At 33.5% G+C, this 27,416-nt stretch overlaps 1 protein-coding gene across 3 annotated transcripts; it reads left to right on the forward strand.

Annotated features, from left to right (window-relative positions):
• The first annotated feature begins 222 nt into the window (after window positions 1-222).
• LOC142355787 (ciliary microtubule inner protein 5-like) lies at window positions 223-17,333 on the forward strand. 3 transcript variants are annotated; one of them, XM_075407846.1, is made up of 6 exons: window positions 223-462; window positions 1,043-1,179; window positions 4,870-4,969; window positions 8,205-8,235; window positions 9,211-9,358; window positions 16,937-17,333. In XM_075407846.1, the coding sequence occupies exons 2-6, from the start codon at window positions 1,092-1,094 to the stop codon at window positions 17,023-17,025; spliced, it is 456 nt and encodes a 151-aa protein (XP_075263961.1). In that variant the 5' UTR covers window positions 223-462; window positions 1,043-1,091; the 3' UTR covers window positions 17,026-17,333. The 3 variants fall into 3 exon arrangements, with proteins under 3 accessions (XP_075263961.1, XP_075263959.1, XP_075263960.1); XM_075407844.1 differs by having other exon boundaries at window positions 224-714; window positions 970-1,179; XM_075407845.1 differs by having other exon boundaries at window positions 224-714; window positions 990-1,179.
• The last annotated feature ends 10,083 nt before the right edge of the window (window positions 17,334-27,416 follow it).

Raw genomic sequence — 27,416 nt, forward strand, 5'->3', positions numbered from 1 at the left:
AGTAATGCTCTAATTAAGTGACACATTGTCTGTTCACCTTTTCAGTGTTTAATTTTTTTCACGTCACTTCAAATACTGAACAAAATGCGTGTTTAAGAATACCTCTCTACCAATACCACCATAATCAACAGTTATTTTGTGAACACACAAACTATCTTTTTATCAGCTATGAACAGCTGAAGTACTGTGACTTTTAGCAAAGTTTTTGTTTACACGATCGAGTTTTTTTAAATAACGTATTTATAGAAAAATTTATAACACATAAGCTCAGCAGTACAATTTCATTTTTGCGTTTTATTCTTGTGAAAATTGTCATCAAAGTTTAATCTTCAAACAAAATAGTTATCAGAAATTACCGTAAACTTTAATTATAAAATTTTTTGACAAAGCAGAATTGACACAGAAAATAATAGAGCTTATATGCAAATTGTGATAAGTTGAATTCCAATCGACAATCATATGGTACGTAGACAACATTCCTCTTAAACCTAGAAGTCGATATTCTGTTTATTATATGAAAAATTGTCCTTCTTTTAGGAATACTTCAGCTGATTATTATAGCATCAAAAACTACAAATTTATGAACATAGACTAAATGCACAATAAATTTATTTGAAATTGGTCAAACAATCGTAAATTGTTTTCTTTTCTGTCAATTCTATAACTTATCGCTTACCCCAGATTCACTTCAGACAGTACTTTTACGTAATCAAGGTTACTTAGTAAAACGAAACTTGATACACCTTCTAAAAATATGCAAGATTTTGACTTTCTTCACAAAAGTTGAGGTTCCTTAACACGATCTTTTAATATAATTTAATGATAGATCTTAACGTCTTGGTAAAATTTCGGTGAAACATCTAATTTCTTGACTCACATTCAAAACCGTGCATGTTGAACAAATTTTAACGTTTTCCCCCAGTATTTTATCTAGAGAATTCAAGTTTCATTTTACTTGATTTAACGAAGTTTCATCGTTATATTATTAGTTTCATCGCATTATATCATTAGTTCCATCATATATTACAATGAGCATAATTAGCCGTCGACCCCGAAGTAGCAAACTGGACAGGCTGCCCCCTCCCCGTCCCATGAGCAGTACTAGCGAGAGACACATGCGATGTATTCCCGCTGATCAGGCCAAACAGTTGAATGAGTCACCCGCCGCTGCTGCTCTTGGTGAGATAATATACATTTCTTAATAATATGCAAGTTGTGTATCTCGCTGAGCATGCTACTGCTGTCCACGATACATAGCGAGAAGGTTGAGAAGATGTTAGAAGCTTGAGAGAGAACAACCTAAAGTAAATAGTGCAATAGATAGACTTGACATAACTTGACCTAACTTGACAAGAATCTCCACTTGTTCAAAGGAAACTTTTCCAGAGAGAGAGAGAGAGAGGATCAAGAAACAACAAGAGATTGGTTTTAAGGGATGCTCAAGTTTGAGAGTTAAAGAAAATTGGTGTAGTGATAAGCACACTACCCAGGTTGAGGTTTCAGACTGCAGTGACCTCAGATCTGACTGACGCAGAGGCTTGCAACTGTGAGATACTGGTTCGAATCCAGTGCTGGTCTATTCTCACAACTTGCTTACTCTCCCAACTGTTAAATACTCCACAGTGCTAAATAATTGGAAAAAAACAAATGCTTGATAATTTCATAAAAATTTCTGAAGTTAGGAACTTTTAAAACAGATAGCAGATTATAATTGAAATTCAAATGTAATCATTGGTTCTGATTTTTTTAAAATCGGGACTCAAGTAAAATCTGTATTTTTGAAAAAAAAATGACGACTAAATGTGAACCTTTCCGCCTCAATCTGAACTACAGTTTCATTTCATTAAATAAACAAAACAAGGAGACTCGGCAATGTGCGTGTGCGCAAAATGTTCCGACCCCCTAATCCACATTCTTGGCCTAATTATCTGCAAATGAAAAAGATATGGGACTAAGTATAAAGCAGAGTAATGGATCGTTAACGATGCTTGATGGATTCTGAAATATAGATAAATCCGTATACTAGTGAGGTTAATTTTTTCACTATTAGGGAGCAAAAATAAACCTGGCAAAAATTTTGGCCAGAGACCAAAAATAAAGTTAATACATTTTTTCATGAAGTCAAAAAAAATAATCAAGTAAGCACCAAATTGTGTTGAACGATAAAAAAATATTTTTTGATTTCTATCTCTATCGCATTCAAGCGGCATGTTGGAGCTGCTCAATGACTTGAATATTAAGCACTTTTACGATCAGAGCAACATTTGATTGCCAACAAACAAATGACGCTACATGCCCGAAAAATGGGAAAGAAAACGGAAAAATAGAAAAAAGAGAGCAAGTGTTGTTAAAATTATCAAATACCCATTGAGACATGTCGATGAAAAGCAATCCACGTCTTCCAACAACATATACAGCAACATTGTGAAAAGAGAGAAAAGGGCGTCAAAATGTCGAAAAGAGACAACTGCAAAATTCAAATTGATTTGGAAACTTAGTGGCGTTAAAAGTACACCTAAGTAGCTCTATAATTTCTTGCCGCGTGGTGAGATGATTGTAACATACAAAGAAGAAGACGGCGTAGGTAGAAAAAATAAAAGACTTTGACAATGTGTCAATTACAATAATAAATACTGAGAAAATTCAAAACCTGACTACCAACAGTTTTAAGGGCAAAACAGCTTTTGATTGTCTGGAAGTCTTATGACCCTACATCGCAAAAAACAAAAGGGCGATTGAAAATTGAAATTTCTATTGTGTTTGATAATTTTTGTTGAAATTATTTTTGTTTTGTTTGGAAAATGTTGGTGTAAACTTGATTACAAAATATAATCATTTATTAATCAGATAATAAAAACAAAACATGATTGCAAGGTTTTGAACACTCTAAAGTTGTTAGAAAATAAAAAAAGTTCTCAGTTATTTGCAATGTGTGCATTCTGAAAACAGTGATTAATTTCAAATATCAGACCGAAGGGCAGATAAGACCCTGGGAGACATAAAACCAACAATTACTGCAAAATCAAACTCACTGCTGTTCTAAACAATATGAAAAATCAATATGGGCAGAACCAAAAAGTTTATAAATTTTTATCAACGAAAAAATATTTAAGTCATACAAACCTTGAACTGTCAACTGATATCTTTGTATCTGTTAACTAATTCTTATTTAGAGAACCAATGACACTTGTAGGCAAACAAACATTCATACACTTACAATTTGACCATGTCAAAAAACACATGAGCCATTAGATGAAAATAAAAATTATTGCCGAAGAATTACTTGCATCGAATTCTTATATGGAACATCCAATTATGATAAAGCAACAAAACAAGAAAAATTTGGCTTTAATGGAGGTTACTTGAAACGTTCTTTTGAAATTTGTTAGAAAGTTCAACAAACCAATAGATTTAGCAACCCTATTTTATTGCCATAAGAACAAAGCATTGTTGTCCATGAGCAACTTTTAATTTATTTGGAAAAACAAAACAGCTTCAAAACAAAGCACGTTAAAGTATTATAAAGCATGCGCCAAAAATATCAAAAAATGGATCAAAAATAAAAAAATTGCCCAATATTTAGACTCCCATTTACTCCCGTTCAAAAGGGAATATCACAGATTCTGAAGTGAAAAGTTCAACGACAAAGAATTCTGAATTGTTTCTGATATCGTTTAAATCTTTCACTTCTTTTGTTCTCTCAAATCACGAGAATTTGTAACCGTTTTCAAAACTTTCGTAGGAAAAGCAAATATGCAATTTTTGAATTTTTTGAAAAAATGTTTTTATTAATTTTGAATTGTTTGGAAAAATTGTCTGTTTGTCTTTTGGTTCATCCAGCTCTGCTTTTGCTCTCTCTCTCTCTCTCTCTCTCTCTCTCTCTCTCTCTCTTCATATATTCATATATATATATATATATATATATATATATATATATATATATATATATATATTTATGTATATATATCTTTTTCTTTTTTCTTTTGAAATGGAAATTGGACTAAGAATCTCTCATATAAGCGCTTTCTATACTCAGTATTTGCTAGTTTTCATAAGCATTAGAAATATTCGCATAGTATCCTGGACTTTTTCTCCCATGTCAGACTCTGAACGTATAAATTCACATCCAATTTGAACTTCAGAATCAAATACACTAAGCGCCTTTAAGGAAGATTATTACATTTATAAATTTACAAAGGCTTTTCTGGCGTAGCTGTAGACACGACCATCACTTGGGTCTACCGTTAGCAAGTTTTTGGTGCCGTTCTCCGCGTTTTGTATCTTAATGCAATGTAAATGTGCCATAAATCGCAACAGATAGTACATTTAGTTACAAAATTCAGTACTAAATAGTACATTTGGACTGGTACCCAAAATTGTGGATCTTTTTTTGAAAGTTAGAGTACATTGAGGGTGTGTGAGGGGGGGGGGGGCAGGCTTGAATGGGTTATAATGTCATTGGGTATTTTGTCCTGATTCCAGCCCACACTTACTTTGGCTCAGTCACCTAATTGATTTCTTCATTCATTTTTTCATTATGTTCACATACATAATTCCAAAATTTGCCACATTTCAAAAGTGAGGGCTTTCTATGTAACTAAGTCTGCTTTTTGTTTGGTACCAAAACACGATTGTAATGACGTCGCATGACGTCGCAATAACCTTCGATCAGACTTTGCTGTAATCATGATCTAAGTTCTTGCGGTTTTTGTGGATGGCCAAAGGATGGCCAAAAGATGCCCAATCTTGAGCTGGTCAAACTCGAAACTCGATTGCACAATTTTTTGATGTGCGCTCAAGGGAGATCCTGCTCAGAGGCAAATTTGGTCTTGGACCGCGGGTGGAACAGTTGTTGTTGTTTGTTTGCAGGCACAGTCTTTGCAGAGTCCCGAACTGGAATTGACGAGAGAGTTGACGATGACATTTGGAAAGGTGTGGTTGAGAGGGAGAAATGGTGTGAAAATAACTGGTACGATTATTTCTACTACCTTTTCTTATCAGGATTACTAGATTGAATAATTATTTGCAGGTATTGGGGAAAAATTAACTTTATTGTTCCGACCCACTTTAGTTTTCAAACCAAAAAAGATTTTTTCGAATTTTGTTTTTTCCGAGGAGTTACGGAGGATTAAAGATTTGTGAATGTTAGCCTATCTTCAGTTGTTTTGTTCACATTTTTCGAAAAATTTTGCTCAAATTTTGATCGATTTTAGTAAAAATTGGATAAAATTGTCAACCATATCTCATTGGTTTTACGTTTACAGATAAAAGAGAGTTGGCGTGTTGTTTGAACCAACCGTTTTGACAAAGATTGCCGCTAAATGTTTGAGAATTCAACATTTTTTTCTATCTTCATAAAAAATGGCATGAAACTGGCGTATTTGACTCAACTTGTTCAGTTCGACCGGTGATACAGGCATAAAAACTGCTGACACATTCTTCCTTCACTCAGACATGGTCTAGTTGTACCTACTGTTCCAAGAAAAATTTACTGGTAATAAGTTTTTGCGTTCTCTTCGTAAATTCAAACTGATGTTTTGTAAAAAAATAAATAAAAACGCATTGCGCAATTTTAAAAAAGAATTGCGTGTTTTATCCGCCAGGTGGCGATGGCAAGCCAGTTTTGGGTCTTATTGTTGATTTCTGCTATGAAAATTGGTTCGGATTGAATTTTGCATCCGTGCTTTTTGATTTTTGTGCAGTATTTTATTCCATTTGAAGAGAGTACAATTTATTTAGAGTTAATTAAAAAAAGCAGGTCCTTTTAGATTCCAACAAAGTCCATGGAAATAAAATTGTGGTTTAGGAGTAAAGCTCATGGTTTTATGGCTCAAGCAATTTGTTTTCATAAGTTTTTAATTATTTATCCTTTTGTCAGCTTTTGATGTTTTTTGGAGTCTTAAGACTGAGTGCCTTTAATCGAATGTCTGTTTCAGTATCTAAGAAATTATTGAAGAAATTATCTAATGCTTTTGGTTGAAATATCAGTAACAAGTATAATAAGTACAAGTCAATAAGTATCCAAAACTCATAAATTATTTTTGAAATAACAACTTCTTGGTAACATTAAAAATTCCGGTGACCTTTAGAAAATTTTTTAATGGACATAAAGCACGTGAAATACCAGTTATGGTCTAATTGTTGAGTTTTACTGGTTGAAAACTAATTCGTGTTGTAATGGGGCGCTCAACATATTGTTTCGATATAAATTGGTGTCGACAGATCAATTACCGACAGATCAATTTTTGGGCAATATGAGTTCAACAAAAATACATAAAAAACAGCGAAAAGCGCAGGTTTCTTTTTGTTTCCGAACCGTTTGCTTAAAATGATCTGCGAATGTTTTAGTTCTGCCTGTATTCAGTGTTAAAGTGTAGTCTATCCACTCAGTTTCAGTACTGACATTTACAATTTGCTTCCTACGTAAGCAGTTACATTTTAAAAATTACTTCTTTCTTGAATTAATACGGCGTTTATTTTTAAGTTCTGAAAAATTTGTTCTAAAAGGGTTTTTTGAGGTTTGCCACTTTCAATATTATTTCTGCAACCTTTTAGTGTAGTCACAGCATAGAAAAATTTCCCAGCAATATTTCACAATTAAATGATATTGTAGTCTACATTGCTGGTTCATTATTTTTGGCTTTAGGTTTTTCTGGTGTGGATAATACGATTTTTAACAATTTTTTTCTATTTGACAATTTCCAATTTTCGAAGATCCTTTTGCCGTCTTTTCCGACCATCAGAATAATGGCACATTATTGACAATTTCTATATCTGATTGATGGCGCTAAAATAGGCAAAATTGATTTTTTAAAATAGATTTTGATCTTATAGCTTCGGCACCGTTTCCTCGAAAAATTGAAGTCAATTTTTGATTTTCGCTTGTATTTGTTATTTTTTTAGTCATAAGACATTTGTCATATGAGTTCAAAACAGTTCTAAATAGTATTGTATGACGGTATAAATTAGGCCATTGAATGATTTCAATCAATAGCAAATTGTTTTCATGAATGCGATTTAAATTGTTTTCAAAAAATGTAAACGTGTTTTTTAGCTTTGCCTCTTTTTGTTTCCTTTTCTTTCTTATTATTCTCAATAGGGAACCTAACTTTTTTGATGAAATGTCAGTCATTTCGTTGAATTACTTTTTAAATCTGAAGATAGTTTGACTTTTTCATTTTTTTTAAAGAAAAAAGACTTTAAGTTTTGGTCGTAAGTAATGCTTGTTGTTTTTATTCGATTTTTTTGCTTGTGTTGTCTCTTAACCTCTTTAATGACAAGTGTCATAGGCCCTCTAATGGGTCATTGTTTCACTTGTATAGTGTATGGATCAAAAAGCGTTTTGTAAAACAGACGCACCAATTGTATTCAATCAATGATTGATTTTTGAAAGTTTTCTATTTCTTCCTCATTTCCTCAATTGGTGGACAATTACGCCGAAAACGTGACTGGTCGGCGTCCGAAGGAACATTATGTGCAAACGAACATAACCAAAACTCCTTGTTGTCTTCATATTGTTTGTAGGTTTCCATATGCCCGCTTTTTTGGGGTCTGGTAATTTTTCATTAAAAGTCAATATTATTGTACCATCCGTATTTTAGGAATGCATTATCGCGAGTGACCATATATGGTGAGTAAGGCACCGTATATGGTTGCCTTTATGGCTAGTCAATAACCACGGTAATGAAGTTCTTATATCATCGTCATCAACTTTTTTGTTGAAAACCAATCAAATAATTTTTAAATCAAACTTAATCTGCATCTCAACCTTCTGGCAATAGTTATGATGTGTGTCAATTTTTAAATTCAAACTCAATTAATGACTTAGTTATGATAATTTGTTTTCCCATCTACGATCTGTTAAAGTGAAAAATGGAATTTTTAAAGTTTTATCAGACAATTCTTGGAAAATATATGTATTACGAGAGCATGGTTACCATCAAAAATCATAAAGGTCCGAAAAAATCTTTTTAGATTTTTTATATAAATTTTGCTTACCTTTCTCAATACACTTGTTGCGTGGTTATGCAATCAATATTATTTTCATTTTTGTAAATTTTAATTGTTTTGTCATCTGTACGATTAAATGTTCTACAGAAATTTCAAATTTGCGTTTGATAAAATATAAATGTTGTTGAAAGTTTTTTTGAATTTTGAAAAATTGGTTGCTTCAGGAATGAAATTGATGTTTTTTTTTGTTTCAGGAAGACTAACTGGGGTTTCCTGGTCGAGAAAGTAAGTATACATGGCCCAGAAGTTACCCCCCCCCCCCCCCCCCCCGCCCGCTTCTATCTCATCGCGTTTCGCGCGATTATTTAATTTGTATTATCAATATTTTGTCATTTTTTTTTATAGCGCATAAGTTACTGTGGCAACGGTAGTCATTATTTTGACGCATCTGATCTGACTAACAATCAGTCATGATCAATTAATATCTCGTGCATGATCGGCCGACACTTTGAATAGGGTCCTTATCAGTGTAAATAGAGTGCATCACATCCCCAATTGCGCTGATAATTGTCCGATTTTAAGCGAGGACATCGACAGGGGCCGAAATCAAACACTCGACACATTGGAGATTAGATTTGATATTGATGATGAGGTTCATACCAAAATGACCCCTGATCAGAGCAATTTTAAGAGTGCATCAGAGCTTTTTGCACTCACTAATTACGTAATGTGATGCCGCCAACACTTCTGAAATTGAGAATGAGAGAAATCGTTGCAATAATTTCCGGTCACATATCTCTGCGGCCTGAAGGGAAAGATCTTTTCAAGCTCACGAAAGATCAATAAGAGATAGTTAAGAGAGCATTGAAGCTTGATCATAGCATGCAAAAGAGTTGTGGTCATAAAACGCACGAAAATCTGTTCATAACTTACGAAAGTCTGGTCATAAAACGGACGAAAGTCTGATCATAACATAAAAGCTTGGTAAAAATCGCACAAAAATCTGATAAAAAACACCCGAAAGTCTGATCATAAAACACACGAAAGTCTGGTAATTAAAACCACGAAAATTTGGTCATAAAACGCACAAAAGTATGGTTATAAAACGCAAAAAATTTTGATTAAATATGCACAAATGTCCAAACAATGGTCCAAGCTTTAATCTGGGTAATTAGTCTACAAATATAAAAGCTCTCAATAAATGCGTTTAAACTCAAAAATGAATAATTGCATGTCAAATGATGTAAATGTAATTTTTAGATGAGAGAAATAGAGCCCCCCGAATGTAGTAGTCGCAGACCCAAGACAGCATTCGCTCCCGACAGTCGAGAGGTCAAAACTCCCTTTTCCCAGCGAATTCCCAACACACGAGCAACTGAGTTCGGCAGCCGACTCAACACTAATATTGGTTAGTCTACGATGAATGGAAAATTCGGTGAAATTTGATTGATATTATGCTACAATGCTCTAACAAACGATGAAAACATTTCGGGTCGAGGTGCCAACCATCAAATTGCTTAAAAGGTAAGAATTGCTGTGGATGGTTGTAAGAACCGTGTTGTTTAGCGCTGAATAATGAGAAAGCAGTAAAAATTGTTAATCTTCAAAAAATCAACGCATATGTTTTCCATAAAGTTGTTTGAATCTAATTTAAATTCAAAAACAGAAATTTTAGACTTGAGTGACTGCTGGCGCAGTGGAAGAAGAAATGGCTGTTACGTAAAGGTCAGACAAGGAAGTCCAGGTACGGAGGTTAGCGAGAGTGAAAAATGCAGAAGTATCAAAATTTAGAAATTCTATTGCTGAACAATCAGAACAGAGGAAATGTTGATACTGTTCTCTGATCGGCTGATTGCTCAAAAATCCTTATTAATAGCCGCACAGCGATAGCTGGGGCTATTATTGGCCTTCTCTTGGTTTTTACAATTCAAAGAATTTGAATTGTATTGGGGCGCTGTCTTTTTTACAATTCAAAGAATTTGAATTGTATTGGAGCGCATTTTAAAGATCTGGTCATATTTTCAAGATTTTTGAAGTCAAATTGGTGTAGTGATTTTTGTCACGTCGAAACATGAAGTGGAGCGCAAAAGCGAGTCGTTTTGCGGCGTGAAATTTTTTCGCTCTAAACTTAAAGTGGAGTGAGAAAACGGTGTTTGAACAAAAATTTGCTTTCTCGCTAGTGGTTTTTTTGTTCACATGCGGCAATTTCACTTTGATTTTTACTGTTTTTTCGATTTTTTGGATCGGATTTTATTTTCTAAATGGTTTTCCTAATCCATTCATAGTCCCTTCTAGGCCTAGTTTTCTGTTTAGTCAATGAAACTTCTTTGAATTGTACGTCAGGACTTGTCCTGCTATGTTTTTCTTTATTTCGTCGTCGCGATTTTTGTTACGACCACATGACGTCACAACCACTTCAAATCTGTTTTTTACAATTCAAAGAATTTGAATTGTATTGGGGTGCTGTCTTTTTTACGACTCGAAGAGGAGTATTGGAGAAGTCCTTTTTTTAATCAATTTTTGGAGTAAATTTTGAAGCGGGAAATGAAACGCGTGAAAAAATTTGGAGTGATTTTGGTGCTGAACAAAAGTGAAGAGCAGAGCGAAAAGAGAGTGTTTTTTGTTCACACTGCTGTTTTTGAGAGAGCGAGAAATTGATGTGTGAAAAAATTTTTTCTAAGCGAGCGAAATTTTTTTGTTCACGTGCGGCTTTTAAAAGCAGTTTTTTGCAACTTTTGATGGCTATGAAGTTTGATTATGATAATGTAATAGTTTTAGGTTTGTTTTGATAGGAATTGAAGGTTTCAAATAGTTAATTTGATTTTAATGCTAATTTGGAGGTTTTTGATCAGTTTTGCTGATTTTTAGACGAAATTTAATGATTTTTTACCTGTTTTTTTGTTCTACTGCTTTAAATGGGATTTGAATAGAAACTTGTTACTTAGGGAATTGTGAGATACCGATTGATTAAAGTTTTATTGGTGTAAATCATTCTTTTCTTCTGAAAATTGACAGAAAATTTGAGAAATTTTAAACCTTTTTTCTTATTTTTTTTTTGCAGTTTTTCTTTTTCGTTAGTCTTAGACAAGTTTTTTAGCCTATTATGACTTGCTTATTGTTTTGCGAGTTTTCCATTGCCCTAATTGTAAAGGAACCTTATTCGGCTTGTTTTCCGTGTACTATTAAAAAAACTCATTTAGTTTTTATAGTTTTTTTGTTGAATGTTTTTGAATGCCGTTTCTATTCCTTAATTTTTTAAGGCATTTGTGGAGGTTCAGGTTTCATAATAGTTGTTCTAGTTGTTTAGTAAAAAGAATGGCAATTTTGGATATGAATCATTTTTTTGTTGAGAAATATGACAAAAAATGGCGAAATTCGGAACTATTTTTCTTAACTTTATTCTTTGCAGTTTTTCGGGTTTTTTTTTCTGTTGTTTGAGACAAGTTTTTCAGACTATTTTGACTTGTCTATTGCTTTGCGAGCATCTGGATGCCTTTTTGGCTGAAAGGATTTTTCTTTGGATTTAAATGCTTTTGTAAAATTAAGAAATTTACTAACTTTTTCCAGTTTTTTAGTGCAAGTTGTTTTTAAGAGCTTTTTTTCATAATTTGGCCTCAAGTATTTTCAAAACATTCACTTAAGTGGTTTAGTAAGTAATATTTGTTTTGATGAAGTCATTTTGGCAGAGATAGTTATTTCGGGATCTCAAGGCATGACAAAATTTGATCAGATTTTATCATATTTTAATAGATTTGATTTTGTGTTTTTACTTTTGTTTTATGGTTTGGTTTCGAGAAAATCAAAAATTATTGGAGGCAAGTTTTTTCTGATGAGTGGTTGGATGCCGGTTAAATAGATTTTCACTTTGAGTCGTTTCCGGAATTCTTCCGGCTATGTTTTTTAAGATCTGTTCACACATTTTCATGATTTTTGAAGTCAAATTGGAGTGGTGATTTTGGTCACACCGAAACAGGAAATAGAGCGAAAAAGCGAGTGGTTTTGCGACGTGAAATTTTTTCGCTCTAATTTTAAGTAGAGTGAGAAAACGGTGTTTGGACAAAAAGGTGTTTGGACTAGCTTTCTCGCTAGTGATTTTTTGTTCACATGCGGCAATTTCACTTCGATTTTTACTGTTTTTCCGATTTTTTTGTAACGGATTTTTTAGTAAATGGTTTTCCCAATCCAATCATAGTTCATTCTAGGCCTAGTCTTTTGTATGAACCAAATTTCCATTTCTCGCTAATGATTTTTTTTCCTGACGTGCGACATTTTGACATTGATTTTCTGTTTTTTTAAATTTTTTTTTATCTGATTTTTTTAAAATGGTTTTTCCAATTCGCTCAAAGTACTTTTGAGGTCTAGATGTTTGTTCAGTCAATGAAAAGTCTTTGAATTGTTCGTCAGGACTTGTCCTGCTATGTTTTTTCATTCGTTCATGCAATTTCAACTGAAGTGTGTGTGTGTGTGTGTGTGTGTGTGTGACGTCATTTTTCGCTCTTAGTGGAGCAAGTTTTTTTTTGTTCAATCGCGTGATTAATTTTTGGTCACACTTGACTTACCTCACCCTCAAAAATGACCTCACTTTGAAATTGACTTTTATTTATTTTAATTGAAAGAGATAAGATCAAACGGGTGTGTGTCACTCTAAATGAAGGTTATTTGACAGCAGCTAATAGAGGCAGCAAAATTTATACATATTTTAAATCAAAATATAACATATCAGCCTTCAATGAAAAGACGAATTTTTTTGTCTGTCGTTTCTATTATTTTTTGAGACTGCAGATGTACGAAGCTATTGCAGCTATTTTCTGGCAATCTGCCAGAAAGACTATGTATTTTTTGGGGGAAGTTGATCTCATGTTCGGTTTTGATTGATACCTATCAGGTCCCACGGACCGCTGAGGGATATCCACATGCAGTAGAATATATCATCTAAAATTAAGTTATATCAAATTTTAGTCAATTGAACGCATAAACTCATAGGGTTTTAAATTTTTCGATCAAATTGATTCGTTAAAAAAGCTATACTTCGGAACGCTTATTAGTTGAGAGATCACCTCGGAGGATGTATTTTTTGGTATGCATTTCGATGATGAAAGCCGTGAAAAGAAAAATTTTACCGCTAAAAACAGCAAATCTTACAAAATTCACTGTTTTAAACTTATTTATCGCTAAAGTGCGGGCGTTTTGCGACAAAAATGTTTACTGATTTTCGCAGCAATTCTTACACTTTTTTTTGACAAAACCTTGACCCACGATGTTTGCAGATCTGGATTTCCTATTAACCTCCTCCTCCAGTTTAGTGGGATGTTTCTTGATGCTAGGCTTTGATCTATAACTTATGAAATCACTCAAAAACATAGTGGTAGTGGGATTGACGAAAATTACACGGTCAAAGTAGCTAATAAAACTGGATCAAAAGTAATTTTTTGTGTCGAGCAGGAGTCTTTTCACGGGTCAAGAAAAAAATCATTTTTAATCAAGTTGGTTTGCGGGAGGACCAAAACTGTTTTCATAACACTACTTTTCAGTTTATTTAATTGTGAAAAACACTTTTGTTAGCATATATTTTTTTTGCTCCACGCATGTGGAACCAACAAGGCAACAAGACAATCCAACTTTCAGAAAATTTACTGTAATTTATGTTGTTAGAGCTTTTAGAAAAAGATTGCCTGCGAACAATATCATTCACCTCGACGATATAAAATAATGATTGGCCCTGAGCCTGGTTTTCACTTTTCATCAACTAAAATTGGACATTGTTTTTCTCTGGAGACCAATTAATAATTTTTTTGGTGCTGACTAGCTGTTTTCTTCAGCTGATCTTCGCGGTTCTGTCTACACTATTCACACTCTGGATAAATTTCTGATCAGAACTAGAGGCTCCAAAAAGGTCTCTGTTCAGATTATCCAAACCGAACATTTTGGAACGTGAAAAAATTTTCTGTGAGAAGATGAAGAGCGCAAGCATTTCATCATATAGAGATATTGTAATTAAAAAGATATGTAGTTTATCCAACTTTGCAAAAGTTTTTGAAATTTTAGGCGATTCGGAGGCCAAAATTACTTCAAACCTGTAAACATTTTTTCGCAATTAATTATATTGTTAAAACTTTGAATCATTGACTCTTGTGAACATCAACAATAGAGATCCCACAAAAAATAGAGTAAAAACGTGTTGTAGTAAATGTCGTTTTCTGTTGTTTGCAGCAGATTTACTATCATCATCTGCAACTGAAACTTCAGTGCCATTGGGTATCTTATAGAAAAAATGTCCTACTGCAAAACTAAGTTTTGTCTAATTTCCAATTACGGTCATTCAACAATTCTTTTTGGACCAGTCCAACGATATGCATTCTTTGGCATTGAGGTCAAAATATGATTGACACGAGAAAAATGAAGTTGGTTATACTTCAAAATGTTTATTTTGAGATTTCTATGGAAGAAATTAAAAAAACTTAGTTCTTTGTAGGAATAAAGGTGAACATATAATAAAATTGTCTCCGGCAATTCAAAAATCTAACTCGTTGAAAGAATTTAGTTCCTATATTTTACACTTGGGTAGTCTTTTTTCGTATTCAAACGTTCACCATTTGCACTTAATTTTTGATTCCCAAAGTTTTGCTCTAAATAGCCTTCCTTCAAATCTACAGTTATCAATATATTTTCGGTAAAACTATGTTAAAGAAATGGAAACAATGACCAAAATTTTGTACATTTGCACAGTTTGAAAACACTGCTGAGCCGCAATATATGGAATTCATTTTCCTCAGTAGTGGAAGAATTACGATGCTCAATTTCTGATTTCTTTCTGGCCAATCCTTAAGGTGCTAACACTTCGAAAAACACGTTTTTGTTTACCCAATTTTTCTTCATTTCTCCTGAGGTGATGAAAAAGGTAAAACGAATGAATCTCAAAAATGTTTCTTCATAAATACACGAAACAGTTATTCTCGTATCTTTATTTTCTGTAGTATTTTACAGACGGAAATTTGACAGAAATAATGCAAATCGGCGAATACTGAATTTAGGTGGCACTTGAAAGCTTTTACTTTGTTTTTTAATAGTTCATTGTTACTAGGTACTATAATATTAGGTACTATCATACTATAGCATATAATATTAGATTTTCTTTTCTGTCATGCTTGATTTGATAAACAATTGATATTAAACTAAGATATAATGGTTGAAAATCTGCAAAGAAAATCTTGATGCGGTTTTTTTCTATTTTCGAATATTAAACACTATATTATTTTAGAAGAAAATGATTTTCTGCAAATACTTATATATATATATTAATATATATATATATATATATATATATATATAGTTATATATCAATTAAGGACGATATGTTTAAATTTGCGTCTAATTTTGTCAAAGGCAGCAAAAGATGTCAATGGTTCTTCAAATAATCCGTTCACATGTATAACTGTTTCAATTTCTTTTTGTAAAAATTGTGGTAAGTTTTTTTTATGAAAATAAATTTTTGGAAGCAAACTTTTGAGCAATGCAGCGTTTGCTTTAAATATTATCGCTCAGTTGCAGCAGTTTTCAAATTATTTTTTTATTCATTTTAATTTTTTTTCGGCTGGAGAACGCACGAAAATCTGGACATAAGCCTTGTTGAACGGATGAAATTCTAAAAATCATTAATTTGCAACTCATGATAGGCTGACTGTAAAGGCATAACGAATTTTCGTGTCTTCTTGACCACACTATTGTGAGTTCCACATTGCCTATGTCGAGACTTTCGTACGTTCAAAATTGCCTGTGTCACACTTTCGTGCGTCGAAATTTGCATATGTCCAGAATAGCGTGCGTTCAAAATAAGACATGTCCAGACATTCTTTCATGCGTTTGAAATTGTCTATGTTCAGAGTTTCGTGCGTTCCAATTGCCTGTCCGGACTTTAGTGCATTGGTTTTTCTTTCCAGACCGTGTAATTTCAAACGCATGATGCCATCCCAGTGCATTGGTCTGGTCAACCCTACTTTTAGTCTGGCACCACAAATTGAGAAGAGACGCTGAATGCAGTATAAGCCACTGAAACTATTAGGTTATTCAATGTCATTGCAACTGTTGCCAAGCTTTGTCATATTTTTCAAATCTTTCAAATCAATTATGCGGTAAATTTTGCAGTAAGTTTGTTCCTTTCTCATACCCCCCTACTCATTTCTTAAGAGGATACCACGAAACGGTAATGCTAATTGTTCGGATTATTTCACAGAAGACGATTCGACAACCATCACGCTCTTTCTAATCTTTTCAAAATTGCGCGATATTCAATTCATTTGACGCTCAAATAAGTAAAATTGTTTTTTGTATTTTTTTCGACCACACTGCATCTCCTAAATTATTTTGCAAAAATTCGTTGAGAAATTTTGGAACTTGCTTTTTTTGCTTTGTAATGTTTGTCATGTTGTTATCGGATATCAGAGAATAATTCAAAATGATTTAACGGTTGCAGCCCACTGCGGTAAAAAAAATCCATGGTTTCTTTCAATAATTATCTTGCAAAATTATGAAAACATCGTGCCAATCGAAGAAAATCAGTTCGTTTAATATCCAGTGGGAACATTTCTACTTGTGAAGTAATACAAGATAGAATATCATCTTCTAAAAATGTTCGAATTGTCTGAACACGTTTAGCGAATATCACAATAACGCGAATACAATTTTCATGAAATTTTTAAATTTTAGTTTAGTTCTTGAAACAGATGCTTTTTAAAAATTTTTGCGTAAAAAAGGGAAAAGAGAACCTGGAGCAAATCCACTGGAGCTAATCTTTCAAGATAGTTGTCCTAGTCACAAGATAACTTTTTGGCCGGTCTGGCGATTAATCATGCATCGTTTGCAGGCATCATGCCAGATCATGCAAGGTAAGGAGTCTTGAAGTGGGATTTTTTGTTTTATTATGCAATCGTGGTATAATCTGTGGCGGAAAATAATGATAGTCTTTCTAACGAACAGGATTCTTGTTTAGGTAGTGAAATGGCAAATATGCAGTTTGAGTGGGGTAGAGTGAACAGAAAGAAGAAAATGGATTCCAGCATAGCGATGGGTGCCCATTAGTCATCATCATCATCCTGATCATCACTATCTGTTCATATTGTTTAAAAATTGCTGAACACCAACAGGCCTGATTGAGAAAAATGCTTGAGAAAAAATAAATTTTTCTTAATCACAAAAAAAAGATAAGCTGTTCAAAAGATATCTTTACATTTAGGAAATAAGCAACAAATTCATTAATTGCTTTAATTTGATGATTCCGTTTCCTGGTTTAATTTATTATTAAATGGATGCTCGCATGATTTGTACATAATATGCTTTGCCTCAAGTATGTTGGTTATAAATTTAATTTACCTGTTTCAAAAAACTTATGCAGAATTCATATATAATCTTTGTCAGACCCTGTTCTCCGATTATCAGCAATCATATCTGTGGCCCAGAATTTTTTTATGTTACAATTATGAGGGTATTGTGGGTCCAACTTAAGTGAAAATTGCAATAGCCCTAACTTGTTTTCTACATTATTTTACCGACCCAATTGAGGGGTGGAACTATATACTCAAATGTTTTTTTTAGTTCAATCAATTTTGGCGGATCATTATATTCATCGTAAAGAGTTGGACTGGTATCAAAAGAAAGCTGTCTAGCGTAGAATGTGAAATTAAAAAAGAATTTTTTTTGATTTTCATTTTTTAAACGGAATTATCGAGGCTTAAAATTTTGTGAATAGTAGACAAAATTAGTTTTCTTTTATCCAAATCTTGACCAAATTATCGTAACTTTTATTAAAATTGTCAAAAAACTGTTAATAACTATGCGATTGGTTCTGCTTTTGAGGAAAGACCAGGCTTGTCGATTGGTTTTATCCGAGTCTTCTGGTTAATTTTTTTGCATTTTTTTTTTCAATTTGAGACTTTTCGATCAAAAGTGGCTCCAAGTACCCTTTTTAATCCAACTTTGTTTAAAATGCCAGACGTATAGACCTAACATCTGCTGTCACACTTTTTGAAAAGTCCAAAAAACTAGATGTACTTTTGTTTCCTATGGGAGTCTTCTAGGACTAAGATTTTGCCGAATTTTTGAAAATTTAATTCAATATTTAAACAAATAACATCATTTATTTTTGGTTTATCGAAACGTATTTTTCTAAAGAACGTACTTTACCAACATATGGAACAATTAATTGTTTTTGTTGGACGCACTGCAATCTAACGGCTAGGTTTGCAATCATCTTGGTTTCTTACAATCAATACTATCGGATTCCTTATTGATCTTTTTCAAAATCTTTTTTTTGTTAGATGAGGACTCAATTAATAACCGAGCATATATAACAAAATGAGGCCCGATTGAAAGTATAATATGTCTTCAAAAAATAATTAAATGTTTTATTGTCCTTGACCATACGTTTTTCTAATTTTCATTTTTCTTGTTTTGCCTTCATTTGCCATTCTCTTTGCAGGCTCGTGACTTTTTTCTATTCATCAAAATGGATTCTTTATTTGCTTTAGATGATCCTATGCAAAATTTTCAGTTGTTATCTATAGCTTGGTCTATTTTTGAGGTTGTCATTTGTTCTGTTTTCAAAAACTCACATTAACGTAAGATCCAATGGCGTTGAAACGTTTCACAATTTTTTTTAGAGATTTCATTGAAAAAGTATAGGTTTTAAACGGACGCTAATCCGTCTTCTCAAAATTTAAATGAGATTTTTGTGCCTCCAAGTACCTGGCAATCAAATATCTAACGGGCTTTTGAAGAATTTTAAGTGGTTTAGTGATTTCTATTTGTAGGTAACGGTTTTAATGAGTTTCAGTTAGTCTTTTCCCAGAATTTTTTTTGTTTTTTTTTTAATTTTTGTTCTCATGGTTGTCATATAGTCATATAGTTTTATTAGTGACAGACCTCATCAAATTTTTTTGATCCAAAATTTTTTTGCTTTTAGTTCTGTATTGATTAATGTCCTTAGAGCTCACAAACGTGTTTTTATGAGAATGTTGTATGTTTTCAATACCTGTCATCATTCGCTGTTCTTTCGTTGCCTTTTTAAAAAAAAAACCTTTACAAAGAAGACGCATTTAAGAATAAGGCAAAAATTTTATACACGTGTTTCCTAATAAACTGTTTTTAACGATTTTCAATGTCATGTAGTTTTAATGGCTTCGACACTGTGGTTTCGAGAAACTGTTTAAGAACTTTTATCGTTCCCTCTGTATTTATAGTTGTTCATGTCCTCTTACGATTCAATTTGACTGATAAAAAGCGCAGCTGGTTTCTTGAGCAGCTGAAAGTCATTTTCTTTGCTCTAAATTCAAAGCTAATGATTTGTTTGAATTTCTGAAAATATATAAAATCAGTGAATTTCTGAAAATTTATAAAATCAGTAAAATCAGTGAGTTTTGCCGCTTTTGTTTTATTTCTTTTAGTTTTGTAGCGTGGTCGCTGTATTGACAGTTGGAATCCTGCTTGTGATGATCAAGATCCAATCGTTACGAAGGTTTTTATATTCAACTAGTAGTTGCTTGGTTTTGGCATCACGGGTTACCATCAGAAAAAGTTGACTTGTTTAAATATTTTCTCATTTTTTTGGTTTTTTGTTTCCTTTCCACATTATCACACAAACTGGTTGGCCAACATGGTGTTGAAAAAGTGTTCAATGGAGATTCTTAACGTTCTTCTTGAATACTCGAAGAATTTAACAGTTGCGATACTGATTTCTGGTTTAATTTTCTGAACTTTTTTATTTTGCCGTTCTTTTTTAGTTGTCTGAAATCAATTTCATTCAGAAAAATCAAAAACAGCCAGCATCAATTATCGGGGCATTTACAAAATTTCTCAGCATCATTTGATCAGCTTCCCTATGCAAAGGATATCCCCATCTGTATATTCCAAAAAAAACCAGTTGGGCAGTCATCTGTTTTTGAGTCCCTCTTCAGCACGATTTCAAACAATTTTTCTAGGTTGATCAAATTTGTAACTTGATTATAATGCAGAGGTTTATTAATAGCGAACGGAACGCATTTTATTTTGTTAGAAGGTTGAGACACAACAACCCCATTGAAATTGCGGAGTAGATAAACTCTAAGTGTTGAAAAGAATGTCCGCTTGTTTAACACTTATTTTTCTAGAGAAAAGAATCCTTGGGAGGAAAAAAATAAAAATTTACAATTTAAACAGGAATACAAAAAAACCGTGAAATTTTATCGTTGCATGGTTATGTACAAAATCTAACGTTCTTAATTAATAGCAGCATATGGTTCTGACGACTGTAACACTGCTTTCTTGTTAAATTTTATTGGTTTTTTTTGTTTTTGCCGTTCTTTTCGTAGTGGTCTGAAATATCACAAATAATGGCAGAACCCGATTGTTTTTGATGAGGAATAAATTAACTTTTTAATGAGCCCAGTTGATACGTACTCCTTATGATCAATTTGTAATTTTTTTTAATATTAGAAGCGTATTTTCGAACTTTGCCATTTTTGCTCGTCTTTCTCAACCTGTTACCGAGTCACATATCTTATCTAGTGAAGTACAGGAATTTTTTTGTCCAGTTTTTATCTAATTACGTTTCTGTTTTGTTTTTTAATTGTGGACATCGAGTGTTGATTGTGACTAATAATTGCAATTATTTGATTTTTAGTTTACTTGTTCAGTACTCTCTTTAATGACAACGGATTCCTCACCCAGCGTTTTTTTCACTTAGTTTTTTTGAACGATGTGTGAACAATTCAAAGTCTTCTAGCTCTTCCTCTTCTTCTGTTAGGATTTTAAATCTCTTGATGCGCTAGGTCGGAACATTATGAGCGAAAGCACATTTCCGAGCTCCCTTGTTGTCTATCTAGTTCCTTTTTTAACATTGAAACTGAGATAAAGGTTTGTTTAGTTTTCAAAGTAAAAAAATTTTCGATGCGGCCATCCGTTTGAACGAAACTTGGAAAAAAACATCAAGATATGGACAACAATAATAACCGAGCGTATTCATAACAAAATGAGGCCAAATAGAAATATATTATGTTTTCAAAGAAAAAAAAATTTTTTTGTCCTTGACCATAAGTTTTTCTAATTTTTTTGCCATCAATTGCTATTCGTTTTGCAGGCTCATGATTTCTTTCTATTCATCAAAACGGATTCTTTATGGGCTATAGATAATCTTAAGCAAAATTTTCAGTTGTTATCTGATGCATGGCCTGTTTTTGAGGTTGTCATTTGTTCCTTTTTGAAAAATCACATTAACGAAACATCAAATGGCGTTATAAAATTTCACATATATTTTTTAGTGATTTCAGAATAGGTTCCACTTTTAAAGGCTGCTAAACCATCTTCTGGAATTTTTTTATGATATTTTTTTGCTTTCAAATGTCGTTTTTTTATCGTACGGCATATACCAGGCAATCAGAAACCTTACGTGCGTTTGAAGATTTTCAAAAGGTTTAGTGATTTCCATTTGGAGCTAACGGTTTTGATGAATTTCAGTTATATTTTTCAAAGAAAATTTTTTTGGTTTTCTTAATTTTTGTTCTCATTGTCGTCAGCTGGTCACATAGTTTTATTAGTGACAGACCTTATCAACTTTTTAATGCTCCAAAAAAACATTGCTGTTAAATCTGTATTGATTAATGCCCCTAGAGCTCACAAACGTGTTTTCATAAAAATGTTGTAAGTTTTCAATACCCACGAATGTTGTAAGTATTTATACTCAGGATTTTGTGCTTCCGCGCTTAATTTGAGGTATTTGTGTTGAGTACTTGATTTAATACCAATAATGGTCTTTATTGGGTATAATTGTTCAAATTGTTCACATTCTTTACCGTCTGACTTTTGCAATGAATTTGCAGCAAATTTGTTATTGGAGATTGATTTATTCACTGTTGGATTATTTGGTACAATTTGTGTTTTTAACATTTTAGAAGGCATTTGCGATGCGATCAAATACGGATTAACGGTTGAATTTGTAGGTGTTAATTGTGCCGCGAGTGGTAAAAATTTTCTTCAATGTAGTGATTGTAATGCAACTGGTTTAGTGTGAAATTGCGAATTGTTGCGTATTATTGCAGGTATTTGCGGAGCGATTGACCGATTTGAATGATATGAGGGTGAATGTAACTTTAATATGCTATTAGGTTTTTGTGTAGTGTTCTGTTTTTTTCTAACTAGGTATTTCACTGAATCACTTGTTTTGGATATTGTTGCTACTACGAAATGCTCGTCATATGTGGAAATTTTTTTAGCTTTTGCAAAAAAGATTTCTGAATATATAATCCACCAGGCTCATTTTTGCTCCAAGTATATACTCGATTGTAAAATTGTATGGAAGTAGTCGGTCAATCCATCTAAGTCGGCTATTGTAAGATATATTTGATCTGTGTTCTTTTAGTATGGATAATAATGCGCGATGATCTGTTATGACAGTGAAATTTTTCCCATACAAATAATATTTGAAATAATCGATTGACCAATCTATTCCCAAAAACTCTAGTTCGTTAACACTGTAACGTTCTTCTGTTGAGTTTAGAAATCGCGACGCGAATGCTATAGGTTTCCAACCGTCAGGGGCATTTTGTTCAAGTGCAGCTCCCAAACCAGAACCCGAAGCGTCACATTTTACTCTGACGTCTAGTTTTGGATTATAATGGCTTTTCTCAGTGCTCGCGGCAAATTTGTCCTTTATTAAATTAAGATGTCTGGTATGTTCTTCAGTTCAAACCAAATTAGTGGATTTTTTGAGCAGTGGTCTAAGTGTGTGACAGAGTTGTGCTAGGCGTGGTATGAATTTGCCAATATAATGTACTGACCCGAGGAAAAATCGTAAACGTTTTATTGTTGATGGTGGTGGTATTGTTAATATAGCTGCGGTTTTACTTTCAATTGGTGATATGCCAGTTTGAGTAAATTTATACCCCCGCCATTCAATTTCTGTTTTTGCAAAGTGGCATTTTCGAAGATTACTTCTCAAATTATCTTTGTCTAACTTTTTGAGGCATTTTGTGACATAAGCCAGATGATCAGATTCAGTACCTGTGGTAACAATTATGATGTCATCTAAAAAACAATAGGAATTTTGTAGACATATCGGTGTAAAGTCCATGGCTTTTTGAAATTCTGCCGGCATGTCAGTGAGACCGTAATATCCTGTTTTGAATCTATAAAAGCCAGTGGATTCTCTACAATTCATATTGAAATTACAGTGTTTTGCAGTATCTTTGTGTAATTGTAACTGACTTTAAGCATATTTGAGATCTAGTGTTGAAAAATATGCTTGTTGACCGTTTTGAGTGTTTGTGAGGTGTTGTGAGATTGTATTTATTAACATGTCGAGGTTTGGCATTTGATTTTTTTTGTGTATGGCTTTTTTTTATTAATTTAGAATCTAATGCTAATTTTCAATGTGAACTTCATTTTGTAAACGATATAGTTCCGCCGTGACCAAGGGTTGTAAATTAATGGGAATTCGTCGACTTTTTGATGCTTTGCTGTAAACTTTTGATCAATTTTGGATTTCGTTACATGTGTCTTTGAAAGGCCATTTTTTGAGACTAGATGGGGAAATTGTGCCGCGATTGTGTCTTTATTTTTACATGTGGAATTAATAGTAGCATTAACAAATTTATCGTACGGCATATACCAGGCAATCAAAAACCTAACGTGCGTTTGAAGATTTTGAAAAGGTTTAGTGATTTCCATTTGGAGCTAACGGTTTTGATGAATTTCAGTTAAACTTTTCAAAGAAAATGTTTTTGGTTTTCTTAATTTTTGTTCTCATTGTCGTCAGCTGGTCACATAGTTTTATTAGTGACAGACCTTATCAACTTTTTAATGCTCCAAAAAAACATTGCTGTTATATCTGTATTGATTATTGCCCCTAGAGCTCACAAACGTGTTTTCATAAAAATGTTGTAAGTTTTCAATACCCACGAATGTTGTAAGTATTTATACACAGGATTTTGTGCTTCCGCGCTTAATTTGAGGTATTTGTGTTGAGTACTTGATTTAATACCAATAATGGGCTTTAATGGGTATAATTGTTCAAATTGTTCACATTCTTTACCGTCTGACTTTTGCAATGAATTTGCAGCAAATTTGTTATTGGAGATTGATTTATTCACTGTTGGATTATTTGGTACAATTTGTGGTTTTAGCATTTTAGAAGGCATTTGCGATGCGATCAAATACGGATTAACGGTTGAATTTGTAGGTGTTAATTGTGCCGCGAGTGGTAATAATTTTCTTCAATGTAGTGATTGTAATGCAACTGGTTTAGTGTGAAATTGCGAATTGTTGCGTATTATTGCAGGTATTTGCGGTACGATTGACCGATTTGAATGATATGAGGGTGAATGTAACTTTAATATGCTATTAGGTTTTTGTGTAGTGTTCTGTTTTTTTCTAACTAGGTATTTCACTGAATCACTTGTTTTGGATATTGTTGCTACTACGAAATGCTCGTCATATGTGGAAATTTTTTTAGCTTTTGCAAAAAAGATTTCTGAATATATAATCCACCAGGCTCATTTTTGCTCCAAGTATATACTCGATTGTAAAATTGTATGGAAGTATTCGGTCAATCCATCTAAGTCGGCTATTGTAAGATATATTTGATCTGTGTTCTTTTAGTATGGATAATAATGCGCGATGATCTGTTATGACAGTGAAATTTTTCCCATACAAATAATATTTGAAATAATCGATTGAACATTCTATTCCCAAAAACTCAAGTTCGTTAACACTGTAACGTTCTTCTGTTGAGTTTAGAAATCGCGACGCGAATGCTATAGGTTTCCAACCGTCAGGGGCATTTTGTTCAAGTGCATCTCCCAAACCAGAACCCGAAGCGTCACATTTTACTCTGACGTCTAGTTTTGGATTTTAATGACTCTTCTCAGTGCTCGCGGCAAATTTGTCCTTTATTAAATTAAGATGTCTGGTATGTTCTTCAGTTCAAACGAAATTAGTGGATTTTTTGAGAAGTGGTCTAAGTGGGCGACAGAGTTGTGCTAGGCGTGGTATGAATTTGCCAATATAATGTACTGACCCGAGGAAAGATCGTAAACGTTTTATTGTTGATGGTGGTGGTATTGTTAATATAGCTGCAGTTTTACTTTCAAGTGGTGATATGCCAGTTTGAGTAAATTTATACCCCAGCCATTCAATTTCTGTTTTTGCAAAGTGGCATTTTCGAAGATTACTTCTCAAATTATCTTTGTCTAACTTTTTGAGGCATTTTGTGACATAAGCCAGATGATCAGATTCAGTACCTGTGGTAACAATTATGATGTCATCTAAAAAACAATAGGAATTTTGTAGACATATCGGTGTAAAGTCCATTGCTTTTTGAAATTCTGCCGGCATGTCAGTGAAACCGTAATATCCTGTTTTGAATGTATAAAAGCCAGTGGATTCTCTACAATTCATAATGAAATTACAGTGTTTTGCAGTATCTTTGTGTAATTGTAACTGACTTTAAGCATATTTGAGATCTAGTGTTGAAAAATATGCTTGTTGGCCGTTTTGAGTGTTTGTGAGGTGTTGTGAGATTGTATTTATTAACATGTCGAGGTTTGGCATTTGATTTTTTTTTGTGTATGGCTTTTTTTATTAATTTAGAATCTAATGCTAATTTTCAAAGTGACCTTCATTTTGTAAACGATCTAATTCCGCCGTGACCATGGGTTGTAAGTTAATGGGAATTCGTCGACCTTTTTGATGCTTTGCTGTAAACTTTTGATCAATTTTGGATTTCGTTACATGTGTCTTTGAAAGGCCAATTTTTGAGACTAGATGGGGAAATTGTGCCGCGATTGTGTCTTTATTTTTACATGTGGAATTATTAGTATTATTAACAAATTTACCGCTTTCGGGTTGTTGTTGTTGTTGGAAAATTGCGAGGCCAAGACTAGTGAACAGGTCTCTTTCTATGATGATTTTATGTCCGTGTCCACAACTGTTAGGTGGGCTTCTTTGCATGTCCAGTTATTGTATATCACCATTGTTGCGAGTTTTCCAAGCACTTTGATTGGTTCGTTTAAAAAGTTTTAAATCCCTGTTTTGCTTTTTAGTGATCCATTTTGCAGATTGTGTAGTTTGGAGTATTCTTTTTGCTAGTGTTTTAGTCATGAGACTAAATACACTTCCAGAATCAATCATTGCGTTTGCCTGTACTTTCTTAAACTGTATTTTAGCATTTAAAGGTTCCAGTTGGTTTGCCGAATCACAAGAGATGGCAGCCACATAATCATCTGAATCACTATCTTAGTTGGAGTCATAGACTTGATCATATAGTTGTTGGTAGCTAGTTATATAATTGACGGATTCTTCGTCATCACTTTGTTCAAGCGTTTTGTTGATTTGATTGACATTCGTTTGTGGAGATTTAGATGGTTGTGCTTGTGGTTTTTTTGGGTTTTCTGCATTTCTTCGCAGAATGTCTGGTTATACCACAATTATTGCACTTTTTACCCATCGCGGGGCATATTTGATGATGGTTGTGGCTCCATCGTTGGCCACAATTGGCACAAATGCTAGTGTACTGATAGTTCTGGGGTACGGATGGGTACCGAGTGAAGTCTTTACGAGTTGGTTGTTAATTCCCTTTGCGATTGCGTGTTTGGAAATTGTTGACAACATTAACCGATTTAGTGGCTATGTTCAAATTTTGATTTATTTTCTTTTGGTTTTGTGCCCCCATTTCCATTTGTATTGCCGTCTGTAGTGCCTTTGTAGGTGAAACCGGTTCTTTCAACAATTCGTTTTGAGTATCATGGTCCAACATGTTAAGTATAAATTTGTCCCAGATGAGAGTAGTTTCCTCATCCCCGAGACTGCAGTTTTCCGCCTGTTCGATTAAGCCATCGTAAAAACTTTCAACGAATTCGCCCTTTTGTTGCTTAGATGACCAGAATACGTAGCGATCATACGTGATATTCCTAACTTCAGTGAAGGTATCATCCATCGCTTGCTAAAGTTCCTTGAATGGTTCTTTCTCGATTTGAAAGTTGGGGTGTTTACTTTTAAAGATACGACGTCCTTCTCTTCCGATGCATAAAAAAGCAGTGATGCAGACTTCTGCTCGCAAATTCCACAAGGTTTATCCCCGCACAAAATGCCAATTTCATCGATCTTTTTACTCCGTTTTTGCCAATTTACCTTTAATTGCTGGTTGCAAAATTTTCGGTCCTTTTCTGTTGGTTGTGTATGGTTCGCCACAGGCTCCTCTTATGTTGGTTCGGGCGGATATGTTACTGTAGAGGGTGGTCCATTTTACAGGAGTTCAAGTTGATTTCCTTCTTTCGCCAACAATGCAAACTTCCATTGTAGTGTCCATTTGTTCAACGAAAGTGGTGGAGTGACGGTTGGTTTCTCCCAGACTGCGGCAACGTGAAGGGGTGTCCTTCTAGACTCAACTGCTGACTGCGCCATCTTATACTCGATTACTTTTGCGCAAGTCAATCGATTCGCGAATG

This window comes from Convolutriloba macropyga, unplaced genomic scaffold (assembly GCF_964194025.1).
Source record: "Convolutriloba macropyga unplaced genomic scaffold, txConMacr16.3 SCAFFOLD_3104, whole genome shotgun sequence".
In the NCBI taxonomy this organism is placed as follows: domain Eukaryota; kingdom Metazoa; phylum Xenacoelomorpha; order Acoela; family Convolutidae; genus Convolutriloba; species Convolutriloba macropyga.